Consider the following 20733-nt stretch of genomic DNA (forward strand, 5'->3'; position numbering starts at 1 on the left):
ATGTACATGTTATGTAAGCATAGGTTTGGCCTGGATATACAAGTTTGCAAGTTGTAAGACTGGATGGAACTAGTTGCTAGTCACATGCGGAAAAAGAAGACTTACCATATAAACCTAAACACTTAAACCTTTCTAAGCCCATTGACTTCAAAGGAGATAGGAGGGCATAACTGCTTTTGCTGGCATGTTAAAAAACAAGGAAGCAAAAATTAAAGATTCTAAACACCTAGCCATTAATTTGATACATATGTAGACAAGTCTGTTAATAAAGAATTCTCACCAGCTTTTAATTAAATGACTGAACAGGAGACAGTTCTGATACATGGTTTTACCACCATGTGGTGAAAACAGCCACAAAATTCAAATTTGTCTTGGAAACAAGGGGAATTAATGGAATTTTATAGTATTTTGTATGTTTTTAAACTTGGGAACCGGGTTTGATTTCCCACTCTCCCACATGCAGCCAGCTGGTTGACCTTGGGCTTGCCACAGCACTGATAAAGCTGTTCTGACTGAGCAGTAATATTAGGGCTCTCTCGGCCTCACCCACCCCACAGGGTGTCTGTTGTGAGGAGAGGAAAAGGAAGGCGGCTGCAAGCTGCTTTGAGACTCCTTTGGATAGAGAAAAGCAGCATATAAGAACCAACTCTTCTTCTAATAAAAACAAAAATAATAGGTATAACAGCTGAGAGAACAAAATAATTAAATACACAGGTAAAGTTTTATTTTAAAAATACACACTGACAGTATAGTACTAGTGTGTGTGCTTATGCTTAATGAAAAATTTATTTCAAAAAGAAAAAATATTGGAGCTTAGGTATTCAAAAAACAGATGTGCAAGGACAGATATGCAGACCTTTAATGAGTAGGGAAGGCACCTCAAACACACATACAAACACACATATCAAGAACCAAAATTGAGTTCTCTATAGAATCATAGAGTTGGAAGGGAACTCCTGGGTCATCTAGCCCAACCACCTGCACCATGCAGGACACCCACAACCCTATCACTCATCTACGCTAACCTGCCACCCCCTTGAATCAGCCTCTCTGTCAGATGGCTATCTATCTAGTCTCTCTTTAAAAATTTCCAAAGATGGAGAACCCACCACCTCCCGAGGAAGCCTGTTCCACTGAGAACATTATATAGCGTGTGTTACTTATGTGTTACTTATAGACAGTTATATATTATTAAAGCCAACCCAAAGAATCAGACTGCCAGTTGTAATGAATGCTGGATTCTAACTTTATAGTGCATTATTCCCCAATAAGAACATAAGCATGTGACTTATAATGTGCCAGAAACAATCCATACACATGAAGCCACAGCAGTTTCTTCTGGAATTGCTCATACTGCTGAGCTTGCAAGCCTTGTTTTAAACTAGAAAAAAAGCCATGAAATTTCAGTGTTTTATTTGACATGTGTCTGTAACGTTAGGCAAATAGCTTAGGTACAGTATGTGCTCATAGCCCGACTACATATACACACTTCTGCAGCACATTTAATACCGGAAATATACAGGGTTGCACTTCTCATTAAAGGTAGTCAGAGGGCTGGCATCTTTTTCATGCTACAAAAGAAGATTTGAATAGCTTCTCGTAAACAGAAAGTTCATTTTTCCCCAAAGAGGAGTCATAGAACTGAATGAAGATGACTTTGCAACACCTGATGAGGTAAGTAATAACTTTCAGTTATTAGATAACCCAATTAAATTCAATTTCTGTGAATTCTGTACTTAGTTTATGCTACATTAACATCCTTCTTCCCATAATGTTGCTTGTAATGTTGGCTCCAACCTGGTAGAATGAGCTACCAGCTGAAATTCGGGCCCTGATGGAGCTGTCAAATACCACAGGCCTTGCAAAACAGCACTCTTCTGCCAGGCTTGCGGTTGACCCCATGAAATTAGATGGGGCTCCCTTCTTCTCCTTGCCCCTCCCCTAGATTCTACATGATCTCTGGTCCGGGTAGTCAGAGGATTTTTAGGCAGGGGCGGGGAGACCTTCCTGGCTGTTCTGGTTTTTTTCCTTTTCCATATTAAGACTTTTAAACTGTGTTTTATCATGGTATTTTATTGTTGTAAACCACCCTGAGGCCACCAGAAGGGAGGGGTGGTATGAAAATCAAATAAATTCCCCCCCCATCCCTTTTTTTTTTGTTTTAGTATCAGACTTCAGGGAGTGATCTGCCAAACTTCATTGTTTCATGATTTAAACTTGCTTAAAAGCTCAAAATGGTTTGCTTCATTATCTAAGTAATCCCTGCAACCATCTGGAATAATCACCACAAAGAGGATCATAAGAACATAAGGTAAGACCTGCTGGGCCAGATGAGTGGTCCATCTAGTCTGGCATTCTGTTTCACACATTGGCTGATCAGTTGCACTAGTGATTCATAGTTCAGTGGTAGAGTAGATGCTTTGCATGCATAAGATACCAGGTGGAATAAATCATTGACATCTCCAATTAGAAGGCGGCAGTACACTTAAGACTTTTGATAGAAACTCTGGATAGAGGCTTTCAGCTTGACTGACTCGTCAGAAAGTATAATGTAGTGTCTTATGTGCATGCCTGACAGAAGGAGATTTGTGCCTAGGGAACCTAGATCATGATTCCTTGTCTTAACTACCACACTACACACACTCTCATTAATGTAAATAAATCAAAGCTATCTCTTAAGGAGCTACACAAAGCAGTTATCCAAGATCTGCTGGAAGTGATATGCTGTGAGAAATCTGGACTTGTCTAGACTGAGCTCCCAAAAAAGGACTGGTTGGATTAATTACGGTGATACAAATTCAAAGAGTTCCAATTAGTGTACGAGAGTAAGTAATTAGTCGCTGCAGACAGAGAAACAATTACCTGATGCCAGATGGGTTTGACCTAGCAGCTCAAGTTAACAGATTCACTTTATGCTGGCTGCTTACATCTTTAAATATGGGGAAAGTGTTTTGTTTTTCCTTTAAAAAGCTTTTAAAATAACAAATCCATGTATACCACAACAGAAAATTCAACCTAAGTAAATCCAGATTGTACTATTATTATTAATGGTATAAGATAACTTCTGCACTACATCCTGTTTGAAGTCCCCATCTAGAGCTCCATGACAGATCATGTTCCAGGGAAAGTTCATGCCCCATTGCAAAGACACTAACTGTCCTGCAGACATGAAAAACAATTGTCCCTCCTATTTCAAGAACAGAATTGTTGCACTATTATGAGGTGAAGAACAGAATTGTTGCACTATTATGAGGTGAAGAAAACCAGGACAATTAGGTTTTGCTAGGATTCCCATCTTGGCTCCTCCTATGGTTTGAAGGTAAGGAAACGGATTAAGCTTGAAATCGTTAGGATATCTTAATAGATTTTTCTTTACCATCACACATTCTTGATCAAACCATTTATTAGACTGAAATTTTGACAATAAAGGTTTTAGATTAGGCTTGGTAAGTAGTGAAGTTAAAATCTGTATAAGTTCCCCAAGGATAGAGTCAGCATCTATCTTGAGAAAAATGTTTTCTTAAATAGATACAGTATGCTCTTGATTTCAGGCTAATCATTTTCTATTCTACTTTCTTAACATACATGTAATGCATACAAATTAATACAAGTCAACAGCATCCAAGTCACAATGAGGACAAACCCAAACACAACAAATAATTGCCATGAATTATGCAGTCACACACCCACACATTTCTATTGTGAACAAGCACTACACGTTATGTTTAACTAGCAGGAAAGCCCGTTGGATCCTTCAATACAATGTGTGCTAGGCCAGTGGTCCCCAACCTTTTTATCACCAGGCACGAGTCAACGCTTGACAATTTTACTGAGGCCCGGGGTGGGGTTGTCTTTTGCCGAGGGACGTCGCTGCTGCCTGAGCCCCTGCTCCATTTGCTTTCCCGCTGGCGCCCCTCACTTCCCACCGCCTGCTGGGGGGTGCTGCCAGCAGCAGCTGTGCAGTGCCACACTGAGGGGGAGCACCAGCCATGGTGGCCGTTGGAGAGCACCAAAGGAGAGCTGGCGGCAGAGTGGCAGGGCAGCCCTTGAGGCAGAAGCCGGGGAGGAGGACGAGGAGGAGCGGTGGCTCGGTGCCGACGGATCCACAGACTGGCACCAGTCCCCAGACCGGGGGTTGGGGACTGCTGTGCTAGGACATCTCCCGCTGCTCCGGGCAGGACAGCCAAGGCCCGGAGAGGCCTCAGTGGACCTTTCAGGGCATGAGGAGGCACTGGCGGGTAGTCCATCTGTCCCCTGCTGCCCCCAAAAGGCCCACCGAGGTCTTTGGAGGCCTCAGTGGGCCTTTTGGAGCGTGGGGAGGAGGCACTAGTGGGCAGACCGCTCCTCCTCCCACTGCCCTGCAGCTCTACTAAGGCCTAGCAAGCTGGAGGTGCTCTGTGTGGTGGAAGTGCTGGCAGGGGCTCCCTCCCCACACTTGCCCACAGTCCCAGGCCTTCGCCCTCCCTCCCAGCTACTGCTTACCAGACTGGAACTTCTTCCGAATGGAAGAAGTTGGAGGGGGATGCAACCAGGACATCCTTCCTAACTGGCTGCTCTGAGAGCCAGTTGGTGTAGTGGTTAGGAGTGCGGACCTCTAATATGGCATGCCTGGTTCGATTCTGCACTCCCCCACATGCAACCAGCTGGGTGACCTTGGGCTCGCCACGGCACTGATAAAACTGTTCTAACCGGGCAGTGATATCAGGGCTCTCTCAGCCTCACTCACCCCACAGGGTGTCTGTTGTGGGGAGAGGAATGGGAAGGCGACTGTAAGCCGCTTTGAGCCTCCTTTGGATAGGGAAAAGTGGCATATAAGAACCAACTCTTCTTCTTCTTCATTGGATGGACAGCCAAATCAGGAATGGGACAGTTGGGACAGCCGACCTGATTGGTGGTTAGACCATGAGTCCCAGCTCTTCCCAGCATCACCAGCTTTATTAATGGTTACATACAATACATATTTAATTTCAGATAATACATATTTCATAGTCAAACCATAAAATAATTGTAGAACACTTAAAGATCACAGATACTTGCTTATCTCATTAAAAAATTCTTGGAATAGAAGACAAAATTTTGTTACATTCCCCAAATCACCCACCAAAGAGAAATCACAGTGATTCTGACAGAACAATTCTAGATTTTCAATTATGGAAGGTTCTTTTTCTCTGAATTAATTATATCTAGGAAGAGAAATGAAATAAGATGTATCTATAGGGTTTGTAGAGCCTCTTGTGGCGCAGAGTGGTAAGGCATGTAGTCTGAAAGCTCTGCCCCTGATGCTGGGAGTTTGATCCCAGCAGCTGGCTAAGGGTTGACTCAGCCTTCCATCCTTCCGAGGTCGGTAAAATGAGTACCCAGCTTGCTGGGGGGTAAATGGTAAATGGTAATGACTAGGGAAGGCACTGGCAAACCACCCCGTATTGAGTCTGCCATGAAAACGCTAGAGGGCATCACCCCAAGGGTCAGACATGACCAGTGCTATAGGGTTCCTATAGATTATAAATTTGGTTAAACTGAAACTCATATACCACCTAAGAATATATCTCAACATTTTTAAATTATGAGGTTTATGGGTGCCACTTGCCCGATCTCCCCCCGAAGGGGGAGGACAATATCATGTAAGGAGAGAAAACTGCAAAAGATGAATGACTGTCAGTGAAATTGCATTTCTTTGTATAGTTCTGCCAATTCTCTTCGTTTCCAGGCCCCACCCTCAAACAAATTCTTTAGATACCAAAGAAAAATACTTGTTTATTGGCAGCTGTATGGAAAACATGCAGACTGGAATAATTCACAGTCCCCAGAACAAACCACAATAAATCTATCCACAGTTTCTGGAATTTATTAAGAGAAATCAAAGTGAAAACGGAACTGATCTCAGATCAGAAGTTAATGCAACAATGACGTCCTCCATCCTTGCCAACAATTCACCATTGGCAGCTATATATGGTATCTATTTCTGATCCCATATATAATTATTCCATCATACCTGTGCAGCAATATATACCCTAAGAATGCCACTAGTCACTTACAGGTTAGATTACTGGAAACCATTATATGTGGGGCTGGTCTTTTATGACACATCAAAAACTTCAGTTGGTCTAAAATGCTGCAGTTAGGTAAGGATTCCAGATTTCATGTTAGATCAGTCCTTAAAAGTCCTGGTTGCTTATGCCTTCTGGGCCCAGTTATATCTCTTATCCTTTACAGCTCAAAATGGCCTGGTACCAGGGTATTTGGGCAACAATCTGTTCCCATATAGCTCAAATAATACAGCCTTCTTCAGAGGTCATTTTGTGAAGCCCTTGCCTTTGGGAACAAGGCACGTGGTCCGAAACGAACAGGGCTTCTCAGCTGTGATACCTCACATAAAATGTCCTATAGAGCCAGTTTGGTGTAGTGGTTAGGAGTGTGGACTTCTAATCTGGCAAGCCAGGTTTGATTCCCCACTCCCCCACATGCAGCCAGCTGGGTGACCTGGGGCTTGCCACAGCACTGATAAAGCTGTTCTGACCGAGTAGTGATATCAGGGCTCTCTCAGCCTCACCCACCTCACAGGGTGTCTGTTATGGGGAGAGGAAAGGGAAGGCAACTGTAAGCCATTTTTGAGACTCCTTCGGGTAGAGAAAAGTGGCGTATAGAACAAGTGGCGTATAAAACAAACTCTTCTTTTTCTGCCTCCTCCTCCTCTTCTTCTTCTATCCCAAAAGTAAACCTAGCATCGATTAGTTTTCTTGAGCCAGGTCAAGGCTCTGCCCCACCCCAACTAGGCATCTGATGTTGATCTGCTGTCTTTCCTGTTTGTGTTACAGAAGCTACAATGCTATTTTAGTACTGGATAGTTTTTTATAATTTCATGATCAGAGGTCTTTCTTTTATATTTATTTTATGAATTACAAATTTATTAGTGGTACTATCTTGTTTTATTTTAGTAGTTTTAGCAATTATGTCATTATATATTATTTTTACTATATGATGTGTTACAAACTGCTTTGACTGGAATTTCTTTTTGGAGAAGTGGTAGAAAAATGTAGTAAGTAAAACTTCTAAAATTAAGTATGCTATCTATCTTGACTGTAGCTGCATGATAAATTGCCTCCTAACCCAGGGGTAGTCAACCCGTGGTCCTCCAGATGTCCATGGCAGGGGCTCATGGCAATTGTAGTCCATGGACATCTGGAGGACCACAGGTTGACTACCCGTCCTAACCAACTTGCTGTTGTATGAAACATGCTACATCTATGTGTTACGTTACTGACTAAGCCAAACATGCTGGAGTCGCTTCTATTGAGGCCTGTCAACAGTTAAAGGTAGTACCACTTCTTGCAATCTTAGTTGGACAGCAAACCAGGAGTTGTATTTATTTATTTAAAACCTTTCTCTGCTACCTGTCTAAGCAATCTGACCCCCCCCCCTAGGATTTCATATGAGTATGAATTTATATATACACTTTTCGCTACATTGATCAATTGCCTTCATGGATTCCCCCTTTGCTCTTCCTGCAGATTACAATATGGATCAACTTTAAATCCACTGCAACTCTTCAGTTTCATAAGAAGCAGTTAAACCTGTATATCATAACCACAGAAGCCGAAAACACCCACTGTAATTTACAACTACTGCATTTAATGTAGGCACTGAAACCTTAAGGAACAAAGCCCTTAGCAATTTGAGCAGCTATCCTGTTACTAAAACCCAGGACAGTTAAATTCCTTCTGCATATGGGTCCAGCTGGATTTTCACACTATCTTGGGATAGAAAATAATTGAAGAAAACAGATGACGTAGGAATTTCCACATGCAGTTAACAAATGTTTAACCGCATTTGCCTGCCATCCCTATGATGCAGTACATTAAGAGAGAAAAGAGACAGTTATTTGAAAAACTCTGCTACTTGCTCACACAACATTACCTCACCACTTCCTCTGAAAAACATTTGGGATTTATAAGGAAGTACCATCTAATTTCCAGGATGAGGCCTTTAAAGCCTTCTACCGTGATGTCAGATTAATTTGTTTACCACAAGGAGATTTTTAATTCATAAAAACACTGAAGGCTGGAATTCATTTTACAATGGAAACTGCACCCCCTGAAACTTTGCACAATATCTGTTTTTAAAAAGCTATTAATCTTTCACCATCCCCCCACCTTCCACTGTAGTTTCCTATTTCCAGCATTATTTTCACTAGTGTTAATTGATGTGGCTGGATCCATGCTTTGTGTAACATTTCAGATTTACTTACTTACTTACTTATTTAATTTATATACTGCCCTCCCCAAAGGCTCAGGGTGGTTTACATGAAACAAGAAAACGATACAAGTAACATCATTTACAGAACAACAAGGTGAATAACAACAATAACATTAAGGAATGGTGGAATTTCAAGGACCCTCAGCTCAACTCTTACTGAGACCCAGTAGGTTGGGCAGATTCGTAGCAGTCGTAGTAGGAAGGGGGGGGGGCTAGGGGGCCAATTGGAAGCAATGGTTTAGGTTGACCTCAACCAAATGCCTGGTGGAGGAGTTCTTTTTTACAAGCCCTGTGGCACTGTTTGGGCCCTGATCACATCAGGGAGCTCGTTCCACCAGGTGGGCAGAATGGAGAAAGCTCTGGCCCTGGTTGAGGTCAAGCGGGCTTCCTTGGGGCCAGGGACCACCAGGAGTTTGGAGGTGATAGAGCGCAAGGCAAATATTTGTTTTATAAACCATTTAATTTAGTTCTTCTTTGTTTGAACGACCATAGCTTCACATTAAGAGTGAAGGGGGGAAGGCAGATTTGAAAGGGTCGGGTAGGGTCAACTGCAAAAATTATCTCTTTGCTACTCTCATCCTAATAAGCAACTGCTCCAGGCCTATCACCGCTGCTTTTGAAGCTAGTAGGTTCAGGAGAGGAGGATCCTTCCCTGGCTCCATCAACAACTTGTAGGCAGCAGTAGTTGGATTTTGCTATGGCCAGGTGCCAATTGGCATTCGGATTGGTTGGAAGAGGTGAGGTTTCACTTGGGTCTGCTTAGGGAGTCATGGCCTGGGAGGTCAGATTGGGGTTACCATATGTTCTTGACATAGGAGGTTTGGGTATCAAACCAGATCCAATTGGGGGAGGAGGTAGCTGAGCCTGAGTGTAAGGAGTCTTAGGGGTTGGGCCACCCAGTTATATTCCCAACTTGGGGACTGTTGCTCAGTTCTAGCTCCCAGGTGGCAAGAGAGCAACTTGAGTCCAAGTACAACTCCTGGACTTGCTAGCCCAAGTGATTCCATTCAGCAAGAGGGCTGGGGTGATAGTCAGTGCCATTGATTGTCAGATGCTGCCAGATGGGTTGTCAGATGCTGCATCAGGGCCCAGTGCTGCCCTAAATGCTCCAGCAATTGTATAAAATAAAGCTATTGCCAAATCTATGATTTTAAGCCCTGCCATCAGCCTGGAGAAAAGGAGGTTGAGAGGGGACATGATAACCCTCTTTAAGTATTTAAAAGGTTGTCACTTGGAAGAGGGCAGGATGCTGTTTCTGTTGGCTGCAGAGGAAAGGACACACAGTAAAGGGTTTAAACTTCAAGTACAACGATATAGGCTAGATATCAGGAAAAAAAATTTCACAGTCAGAGTAGTTCAGCAGTGGAATAGGCTGCCTAAGGAGGTGGTGAGCTCCCTCTCACTGGCAGTCTTCAAGCAAAGGTTGGATACACACTTTTCTTGGATGCTTTGGGCTGATCCTGCATTGAACAGGGGGTTGGACTAGATGGCCTGTATGGCCCCTTCCAACTCTATGTTTCTATGATACATATATGGACCAGATTGATACTGAATGCATTATTCCAAGGACTATAGCGATATACTCTTCACTGGATTGTGGCACTAGCAACAATGAAGAAATAGCCAAAGCCTAAGACTCACTTAATATAGTGCTATGTACCACTTAAGTCTGGAATGTTGGGTCCTTGGTATGCTCATGGGTAATGCATGATTAGTTAGGGCTCCCCCATTCCATTCTTATATGGATTTAGGCATGCCTCACTTTGAAAACCAGGCGAAGGTATGTTGAGTTTGGCTTCTGACCTAACTTGGTTTTATTATTACGTACTTCATCATATAGATAATATGATCTAAATTGGTCCAGTTCCATAAATTCTATGTTAGCTATCCCTTGAGCTCTTCTGTACAATGCAACCAGCTCAGAATAAATTATGTTTGTGCCACATGTGAATATGTTATCTTCAAACCTGTCTGAATGCTTCTTGGCAAGGCAAAGGCAAGCCAATTTCTTCAATGAATCTTCAAGTATGCATTAGAGTGGGAATGGATTATTTATAGGTAGATTTCATTTTATGATAATGGCGAAGCTGAGAGTACCCCACAGATCATCACTATTACTTCCTTTTGTCCTGAGAATTGAACTCTTAGTGGGAGTTTCTTTGGTCTATTTCTACATCATTACTACATCATTAATCCAGGGGCAAGGCAACAAGACATATTCTTATCTTGTATTGTTTCAAAAAGACAGGAAAGAATATTTTGATTTGAGTCCTTATCACTTTCTAGTCTCTCTCCAGATTATTTCCGGAATTCAAAACTTTTACCGCTCTCAGTGCTCAGGAACCATATTATCAGAGGATCTGAGCCATTATTCATGAAAAGATTTACAAGTTGTGGACCTGCAAAAACTTCCGTGGGGGATCTCATTTTCCCATTGTCCAACACTAGGGTTGCCAACTTCCAGGTGGGCTTATAACTAATCTCCAGATGACAGAGATCAGTTTCCCCTGGAGAAAATGGCTGCTTTGGAGGGTGGACTCTGTCAATAAACCCCACTGAATTCCCTCCCCACCCCACCCCACCCCACCCCAAATTCTGCCATCCTCAGGCTCCACCCTGAAAATCTCCAGATATTTCCCAACCCAAAGCTTGCAGCCCTATCAACTATATCCTCTTTTCCTCCCCTGAAAACTTCCATAGTCTTGCTGCTTTTCCTGCTTCTTTCTACACATCAACCCTCTTACCTTTAATTGCCCCCCAACCTTCAGCTGTCCCTCCTTCCTTCTCCCTAGAAGCCTCTACCCAGGAAAACTATGGCCCAGCTGTGCAGCATCAGTTGACAGACCAGGCCCAGGTGTGCAGGATGAAACCCACAAGAATATATGTGGTGTATCTCACTTTCCCCTGTATCTCCTTTCCATACCATTTCTTATTTTCCTCCTTCTGGCAACCTATTCTCATCACACTCTGTTTCCTTGTCTCCTTCCTACCCAGACACCCATCTTTTATTTGTCCCACCATCTTCTGTTATCTTTACTTACTTCAGTTATGCATCACTCTTCTACCTAATGTGGACCCAAAGCAGCTTACATCTTTGTCTTCTGCTCCAATTTATCCTCAAAAACCCAGTAAGATAGATTAGGCTGAGAATGTGTGACTTGCCCAAGGACAGACCCAATGGAAGTAAACTTCCATTGCGGAGTGGGTATTTGAACATTGGTATCCCAGAATCTAGAATGACACTGTACATCACATTGGTTTTCATGGGTCAGTGCTGGGTGAGCCATCCAAGACAGGTGGTATCAGATTGCCCAGTAATTGCTGCCAGGTCTTGTCCCATTGAGGCCTCCCTTAAAGGCAAAACAGCTCTGGAAAAGGCCCTGTTTCTCCCTCCCCCCCCCCCCCCTTTTACTGTAAGAAACCAAGGCTTGAAGTCTGGCAGTACTGATATGGCTGCTTAGCAATAGCAACAACAGCAACTGAGTTTCTTAAACTTACAGGTACTATTTCTACTACTTTGACTTTCTAAACCCTCCACCCATGTACTTTTCCTCCCATATTTCAGATTTCTGGGAAATCTGGTTTATTTTCAGGTTTACATAAACTATGTTTTGTCTGTCCATGGCTTCAGTGTCTTGATTTAAACATTCACATATTTGGCCATATTGAGAATTACTATGTAAGATAGATATCCTGCCTTTCCCTTACATCTCAAGGCAGTTTACAATTCCAAATTAAAACAATATAAAATCCAAAAAAACCCAGTAACAACCCCCTGCCATACCTGCAGCTTGGATCCCATTAAAAGCCCTAACCCATAATCACATTATATTTTGAAGACTTAGAAGAATGCTGCCCGTTTCTCTTTAGGGAGTACACTGCAAAAGGTGGGAGTCATTACTGAGAAGGACCAAGCTCTAGCAGATGCCAAACTGGCATCCTTCAAGTGGGGAACAACCAACCAACCAACATAATCATATGAGAAAATAAGAGCCTTACTCAGGAGTGAAAAATGAGCATATATAGTAGTTTTAAACAGGTATGGAGAGTGAGAGAAAAAATGAAATGGATCCTTATTCTGCGATTGGAATGAATCAGTGCTTAGTGTAAAGGAACAAAAATAGGGTAAGATCCAAGTGAATGGGCATTAGAAAATAAGATAGTTAAAAGAAACATATGCCTTTCTCAACTTTTTTGCCACTGAGAAACCTCAGAAACTTTCTTCAGGCTTTGAGAAACCCCAGAAGTGTCATGTTCATGCAGAATATGGTGGGGAAGCATAGCTGTGTACATGTCTATACAGAGCCCCTTCCCTTCCCTCCAGGCCCATCATTGGTAATTTGGGGGGGGGGGGTCAACATAAGTATATATGGTCATATTTAACAAATTTTAAAATAAAAATTAATTAACTCCCACCCATTTAGAAAACCCTTCCAGAGCTATCAAGAAACCTCCAGGCTTCATGAAACCCTGGTTGAGAAAGCCTGCATAGAGTATGATTCTAAACCCCTCACTAAGAAAGAAGTCCAATTAATAGCTGCTAAACTCACTTGGGAATAAATATGCTTTGGACTGGAGAAGAAACAGTGAACTTGGCAGTATGTTCTGCTGAAACCAATAGTCCTACAGAGTAGGAATGGATTGAATAACAGATATATGAACCAAGCAGTGAAAAGTGATATGCTATTTTTCTGACAAACTAATACTGAAATGCTATTATCCTGCTTATATACAACAGTCTCTCATTTGGCAAGATCACTGCAATAAACCACCTATGGAGGAAGCAATTCCTTTGTACAAAGCATCTTTTCACAGCTACTTTACAACTCTGTAGCTGCAACACTTAAAGACAATTTTATAGAATCAGAGTTGGAAGGGTCCATATAAGCCATCTAGTCCAACCCCCTGCTCAATGCAGAATCAGCCTAAAGCATCCATGAATATTGCAAAATGAGTACATTTATTGTATTGCATTAGTGTTATAAAGTTTCACTGAACTGTCAAGCCATATTATTATTTAAATAAAGCTGGACATTATTCAATGACAATTTCAGAGTGATAATTCTGCCATAAGTATGTTACTTATTGGATAGCAAGGAAATTGTGTGTGTATGTTCACACACACAATATGTTGCATCTTTGTGGAAATGTACTCTCAAGTTTATTTTTCATTTCAAGGGCTTGTCACATTTTCAGGTTTTCAGATTAAAGATATTTTATCTAAACCATGAGTTGGATCCAAAGCTCATCTTCTGCCAGTGGAAGGGCACTTCTATCATTGTGTGTGTGTGAATGTGTGACGGGGGGAATATTTTCACCAACCTTCCCCCCAACTGCACACTCATGCATCATGATGTTCTTGAGGGCCCCTTGACCTAGCAGTAGTAATCTGGGGGTGCAGGGAGGCTACAATGGGAGGGAGAAAATAAGAACGTTCAGTTCCATGAATGAAGAACTTTGCCATTTTTAATTCAATAAATAGTGTAGAACAGATGTTCAGTCCAATACGTAGGTCATAAAAGTAGATGGAAAAGCAAAGACAACCAGAACAAGAATTTAGGGCACCACTGTTACACTGAAGTCCTATGCTCACTTACTGAATCCCTGGGAATTACTTGCAAATACACATACATGCAAATGAGCTTTTAAAACAGGCTGAGGCAAATGCCCAGCTAAAAATGAAACTCTCTGAGCATCAAAATAAATACTTAGAATTGTTGGTTTCATCACTCCTAGTCCTCTCCTGACTGAAAAAATCCAGCTTTGTCTAATTCCCATTTTCCATGTACTATATGTCATCTTGCCAATATTATAGTATTGTGTTTTATCATGGGGATTCAGGGCCACTAGGACATAATCTCTAGATGAAGAGTGAAGAGAGTCTTGGAATACTTTATTTCCCAGAGGAGTTAATGGAAACTAAAGCCCAACCAGAAGCAGCTTCTTTTGTGTGTATCTGTCTTTCCCCCACTCCTCCCCACCACTTTGGATTTGAGAGCAGCAGTGTGGAGACAATGAGCATTCTGTGCACAACGCCCACACGGATTGGCTGGTCTCTCCCCAGTACCCTATGATGTAATGTGGTAGGAATGTGCAGGGGCTTTGAGCTGGAAGTGTGTATCTGGGGGGGGGGGTGAACAGGTGGCATTTCTCATGTGTTCTCCACACCAAAAGGAATCAGAAAATTAACAATATGATGTTGGCGTATTTGACAAGCTTTGGTTTCTTGTTTTTAAAAAAATACTTCTGCCCAGAATGGAAGGATCGAAAACAAACAAAATTCCCCTGAAATCTGGCTCCATTCCCATATCAGTGCATCATGACGCTTGGAAAACACTGACAGCATCCAAGAGCCAACAGGAAATGTGCAAGTGAGGAGACAGTATCATATGAAGATCAGGAGATGGTAATGTCTAGGTGCAGATAGGAGGGCTCCATGAGTCATAGTGTCAGGACTAGGGGGGGGGGGGGACACCGGGAAGACTGGATCCAGTGGAACTGCATCCCACTCTCATTTCCTGAAAGCATCACGCTTTCTCGCTTGCCAGTTCCACTGTGTAAATGGTACTTTGGGGGCATTTTGATCTGACAATCCTTTTCCTCATGGTTTTGAGGCCTCCTCTCTCGGCTTGACAGGCAGGCTTTGTTTGGGCCACTTTAGGTTATGTGCATTTTACTTTCCCTTCAAAGCTATCAAGTCTCCTCTTAGGCCGGGGAACTCTGCAAGAAAGAGAAAAGGGCCGGCTCTGAAGAGAAAGCCAGGGCTGTCCAGCCAGTTCCCCGGCACGCCATCCTGCCTGGCGCGAGCAAGCGCTAGACTGGAGCCACGTAGGCTGGGAGCACCTCGCACTCCCCCTGCTGCCGCCATCTCCCGACCTTGGGTGGGTCCCATAGGCTGAAATCCGAGCGAGGGTCTTTGAAGCCGTGGAGAAGGGAAGGGAAGGGGAATCCTCGGCGCCACAGCCGCCCTCTCATCGCCGCCCGAGGAAGGCACAATCGCGAGCGCAAAAACGCCGCCACGGGCTTTCCTCTCTTTGTTTATCCGTCCCGCGCCTTCGCCCTGTCCGTCCCGCACTCGAGTCGAGAGGCGGCCTGATGGTCGCCTCGGCCTCTGCAGCTTGGAAGAAGGGGAGGGATGAGGCTAGCCGGAAAGCGCCCCCGGCTTGGCCTGCGAAACAGCCTCCCGCCGAAAGACAGAAGGCAGGCAGACGCCTCCACCCCCACCCTCCGGCCCTCGACATCAAATCAAGGGGTGCGATCGGTTGCCAAAAACTTCCAAGCGCGACGGACGAGCAACTGCTTCTCCCCGGCAAAGGAAGCGGCCTCGGAAAGGGAGACCGCAACAGAGGAATGCTTCTGAAGTCAGCGCGCCACTGCAGCGGCGAGGAGGAGAGCCATCCCTTCCTCTGTGCGCCTCCAGGACAAGCGGGTGGGAAAGGTGGGGGCCGCGCAAGAGCTTTCATCGTCACCAGAGTAAAAAGGGGGGAGCGCACGCAGCACAGCACGGCTCGCTCTGTCCAATCCAGTTTACCTCTGTTTGCCCCTATTCGAATTTTATGTCATCGGCCTTGAGAAATGTGCTGCTGTTTAAGAATGCCCCCCCCCCCGAAGAAAATAAAAGGAGAGATCGGGAGCGTGATCTGCCTCACGTCAATCTAGAAAAGGCGGATATGGGTTCCCATTCTGCACTGGGAGGAAAGAATGGTGGTCTCTTCCCCAAGCCAATAAGACGAGGGCTTTGAAAGCGAGTTAGTCGCTTCCCCGCGTCCCATAAAGCAACCAAGCAAATCAGTTCAGTCCCAATCGAGTACTTCCATGGAAAGCCCTTGCCTCCAAAAGGATGAAGCTGGAGTCATTCTGCTGTGCAAACCACGAACTCTTTCACTCAGTTCTACGACAAAAGACCACCCGCATCCTTTAATGAAAACCGCATCATTAAGTTGCAGACTTCCATCTCCTTTTAAAATAAAGAAACTCTTTTTATACGCCGGGCATGGTTTTCCATGAAAATGGTACAAGGAAAGTGAACTGAGCGAAGGAAGAGGCTTATTTCCTTTTGCCTCAAAAGAGGACGATATGAAGGGAGTTTCCGCAACCAGAAATATGCGCGCTTGTGCTAAGGGGGTGGGTGGGATGAAACTCTCCCAACCTGAAGAACGGAGCAAGGGGAAGAGGCAATTTCTCGCCCCAGCCCCAGCGCCATCTCCCACCCAGAAGACGGACGGACGGACGGAAGGAAGGAAGGCACAACTCCTCTGGCACCCCCTCCCTCCTCCAGCAGAGCCCTATCCTGAAGCGCAAACAAAGCCCGGGCAGGCAAGGCAGCGCCAGCGCCAGCGCCCTCCCACCCCCGGCCGAGCCCTACCTTGTTCTTGACCTCGGCGGAGAGCCCGTAAGAGGGGCCCTTGTTGAAGTGGGTCATGGTGGCGACGCCGGGTCGGTGTCGGTGCCCGCTGTGTGCAAGTCAGCCGCTGTGCCAGAGGTGGGGAGGCTGGCGGGTGTGCCCTGCCTGCGCTCGACTGCTTGCTCCGTCCTGCCCGCGGGGAGTGAGCGAGGGCGGGCCGGAGTGGAAGAGGGAGGAGGGAAGGAGGGGACGCGGATCAGGCGGGCTGCCGGAGTGCGAAGCCGCCGTCGACGCCTCGCTACGGGCCGTAGAAACTTCTAGTCCCGCCCCTGGCCGAGGGCGGCCTTGTCGCTTCTCGCCTCGGCCAGCCTGCGTTTCCCTCCAGGCCGCTAGCACAGCCTTCTCAGGACCCCGGAGGTGAGCTGCAGCCTTCTGACCCCGTCAGGGGTAGTCTGTACGTCTGTACAGGGGTAGTCAACCTGTGGTCCTCCAGATGTCCATGGACTGCAATTCCCATGAGCCCCTGCCAGCGAATGCTGTGGAGGACCACAGGTTGACTACCCCTGCTGTAGGTGACACACCTGAGTCCAGACAACCATACCCCGGGGGAGAGCCCTCCCCTGCCCGACCTACAGAATTCAGGTGGGTAGCCCCTTTAAGTACCTTTAAGACCTCACGCTTTGAATAAAACTTTGTTGGTCGTAAAGGGGCCTTTGGATGCACATTTTGTTCCGAACTACTGGAGGGGCCTGAATCCAGGCGGCGGAACCCCCTCTGCAGTGTGCTTTCTTTTCCCTGTGTGGTTTAGTCAACCGGGCCCCTACAGTTGGCCAGACGACTAGGATGAACTCTCATGTCATAATAGCCACATCACCTGAACATGGGGAAAAAAATTAAATCTGGGGCAAGCCATGCTGATTTTAGCCCATGGGAGACAGCCACAGAATACTAGGGTTGTTGAGCAGAGGCAGGGAAGGCCAAACCACCTCTGAACATTTCTTGCCTTGAAAACCCTGTGGGAGTCATGATAACTCACCTGCCACTTGTTGGCAAAACAAAACAAAAGCCATGCATAAGCTGACCTTTGCCCTTGCGTGATTATCACAATGCACAACCAAATTATGCTGAAAATAGCTTTCTCAGATGTAATCGTGTTTACCAAACATTTGAAATGCACAAATCAGTGGAGTGAATGACTTTCCATTTGAAATTATAAATCATGATGAGAATTCTACCACACTTTAATTACGCATAGGTTTTACTTGGCACTTCTCAGGTGTAGAGTCACCTACGAGGATGAGATGTTGTAGCTTCTTTGTTGCTTGAGAAAGTTCAGCAGCAGTGGGGCTTCTACATGGTTTACTTGCAATTTCCATGCTCCAGTCCTCCAGAGGTGGCCACCCCAGCTTTTGGATATTGATCCTATTGTGAATGTGGATGTTGTTAGGTGTTCTGAATCTCAAGATTTCTTTTTTTTAAGTATGTCTCTACTTTCTTCCCTTTTCCTTTTATCTCTGTAAGGGAGAGGACTAGAGATTTACTTTGCTTTAATGAAAGCCGAAGAGTATCTCCTACACCTATTGTTACAATGGTATATTGATACAATGATATTCTAGTGCCAGGTTTAAAAACAAAAAACAAAACTAAGAAGCTCCCCCAGTGGTGGGGAAAAAATGACTGCCATGAGACTGGGGAAAGAGAACTGGCTGCTGTGAGGGCAGGAAAAACCACATTTCCAACCTACACAGAAACCATCTAGGCATTAATGTGATCTTTCCCAAAACTTCAGAACAAAACAGGTTTGGGAAAGACTGGAGAAAAGTCATGGAAATTCCTTGTGGAGCATGAATACAAGAGTGGCAATTCCTTTTGGTTGGCAGGAGGAACTGAGAAGTGGGAGTGAAAGGGTAAAACTTTGTAAAGTTTTTGTGAAAAGCTAGAGTGTCCCTGTGTCACTTCGGGTCTGCCAACCTTCTGTACCACAGTGCTGTGGGGAAGCAGGGAATAACTCAATTTCCCGAAAGCATTGAACTCAGTGTAGATAACCCATGCACTATCACGTTGGAGGCAAGATCTGGCCAGGAAGACTCAGAGATGCAGCTAATACACATGTCCATCTCATACAGTGCAGTAGTTACAGTGGCAGGTGAGGATCTGGGAAAACCAGGCGCACAGGTCAGGGAAGCTTGCTGGGTGACCTTGGATCACTTACACACTCTTAGTGTAGACTGCCTCACAGAGTTGCTGTGAGGATGAAGTGGAGGAGGGAACAGTGAAACTGCTTCGAGGCCCTATTGGGGAGAAAAACAGAGTATACAAACTGAGTGAATCAGCCTTGGAATAGTTAGAATGTGAACAAAGTATGAACCCGAGTACACAGTGGGTGCTTTTCCTTACCAAAGACTAATTGTATTGTGTCTTCTAGTCCCCCCTACCATATAATCAATACTTTTATCCCTATAGCTATTTAGCAAAATGCATATTGTGGTTCAGAAGACTGGAAATCTGGGCTATCTGGAAAACTGCCCTAAATGTGAGTGACATGGTGCCGACTGCCTCTTTTCCAAGTATTTCTGAGCATCTGCAGAGTACCCTCTCATTTCCAAGGCTAGGAAGAATAGCTTCCAGGTCAGGATTCTATGGCTAAACACCTTTTAAATGTTGGGCTCAAGGGTGCTCATAATAGCATACAGGTGTGTGGGTAGATGTGAACAGAAAGGGTAAATTGGGCAGATGGCTATTGGAGGAGCTATGGAAAAGAAAGTTTTGTTGAAGAACAGGAGTGTGCTGGAAGCGGGGGAAGACCAGCCATTTAATTTAAAGGGAAGATTCCCACTGGAGGGCTACTGACAGCCAGAAACAAGCAGATCCAAGCCTCAGTAACAGCTCTGCCTGTGGCAGTAAAGGAAGAAGCAATGGGTGATCTGACACTTATTGCTGGGCAAGTCTGAGCCAGTGCTGCCTTGTAGCTCCGACCACTGTCTGGATTTCTTTCAGGCCATTTTAACTTCATAGTCCACCCCAAGAAGAAGCAAGTTGCAAACTGGGTTATTATGGAGAGCAGACTAAAGAGATTGTGAGCTAAACAAGCAATTCAGTCAATGCAATGTGAATTAAAAGATATGAAAAAAATTATGGAAACATATCGGGAACTATATGTGAAGATCCTGGTGTCATGGGATAACCAGAGGGAGAATTGGCAGTTGTCGACTGCTGGAGAGCACTCTGCTCATCACTTCTGCCAAAAAGAGAAGAAACGTCAAGAGCAGCTAGAATCCTTGGCTGCTCAGACTTTTTTTTTAAAGCAACGTTATGGAAAAATAGCATGCATGAAACTTTCCTTTTGGAATTTGAAGCGGCCACTAATTTTTAACACATGGTGCGGAGAGATACAGTTGCTTGTTGAATAAAAAGAAGCTATTGCTTATGGATCAGTGGCTGTGCTGATTTCCTTCCTGCCTTCTCAGTGGCTAAGTCCACATTAGGCACACATTCCCTTCGTAGTTTAATTTTCAGTTAAATTAGCCACGTGATTGTTATTCACAGTGAATTGTGGATATGAATTGATTTTATAAGCAAGGATGCTGCTTTCCCCCCTCTGCCAGGACACTTGTGCAGTTGTTTGCCAGGCATTCATTTGCATTGATCTTTCCCATTGCGCTTATCATTTTGATTGTTGTTTTGGCACTGCTGTCTTGATACCGTTATTCTATTTACAGTGTTTTGCACTTGGATAGAATTCAGTGGTATCAGAACACAACAATGGATACAATTTCCCACCCTTGCAATCATATAATGGTGCAAAATTGATAGGAGTACCCCCACCTCACCCCACTCTGCCAGCACAGAAGCCACGATTAACAGAGGGAGCCTCTACAAAAGCACATCAGTGTGCAAAAAATCTTTCAGAGGCATGGACAGGCTCTCCCTATAGAAGCATCACTGGACTGGGATCAGTCAATTCCCCGCAAATTAAAAAAACTCAAATATTTATAGTGGGGGAGGGGGAAATCTAGAAAAAAATCTACAATTAAAACAAATCCTTTGTTTAATTAATGTTCTTTTTGATAGCAGTAGAGAAGAACAAAAGTCTAGTAGCATCTTAAAGACTAACAAAGTTTGGGTCAGGGTCAGCC

At 44.4% G+C, this 20733-nt stretch overlaps 1 protein-coding gene and 1 long non-coding RNA gene across 3 annotated transcripts in view; one reads left to right on the top strand and one right to left on the bottom strand.

The window, feature by feature from the left end:
• CNN3 (calponin 3) overlaps positions 1–16849 on the bottom strand; it is a 34902-nt gene extending 18053 nt beyond the window's left edge. For both annotated transcript variants that reach the window (XM_077332954.1, XM_077332953.1), the window contains exon 1: positions 16619–16849. In XM_077332954.1, the coding sequence (XP_077189069.1) occupies positions 16619–16675 (57 nt within the window). In that variant the 5' untranslated portion in view covers positions 16676–16849. The remainder of the gene's footprint in view (positions 1–16618) is intronic.
• Positions 16850–16876: 27 nt separating this feature from the next.
• On the top strand, positions 16877–20117 carry LOC143835407 (uncharacterized). Its single transcript, XR_013230127.1, has 3 exons — positions 16877–17014; positions 19061–19130; positions 19595–20117. It is a non-coding gene; the product is annotated as an uncharacterized LOC143835407 (long non-coding RNA).
• The last annotated feature ends 616 nt before the right edge of the window (positions 20118–20733 follow it).

The sequence above is a fragment of the Paroedura picta genome, chromosome 4 (genome assembly GCF_049243985.1).
Source record: "Paroedura picta isolate Pp20150507F chromosome 4, Ppicta_v3.0, whole genome shotgun sequence".
In the NCBI taxonomy this organism is placed as follows: Eukaryota; Metazoa; Chordata; class Lepidosauria; order Squamata; family Gekkonidae; genus Paroedura; species Paroedura picta.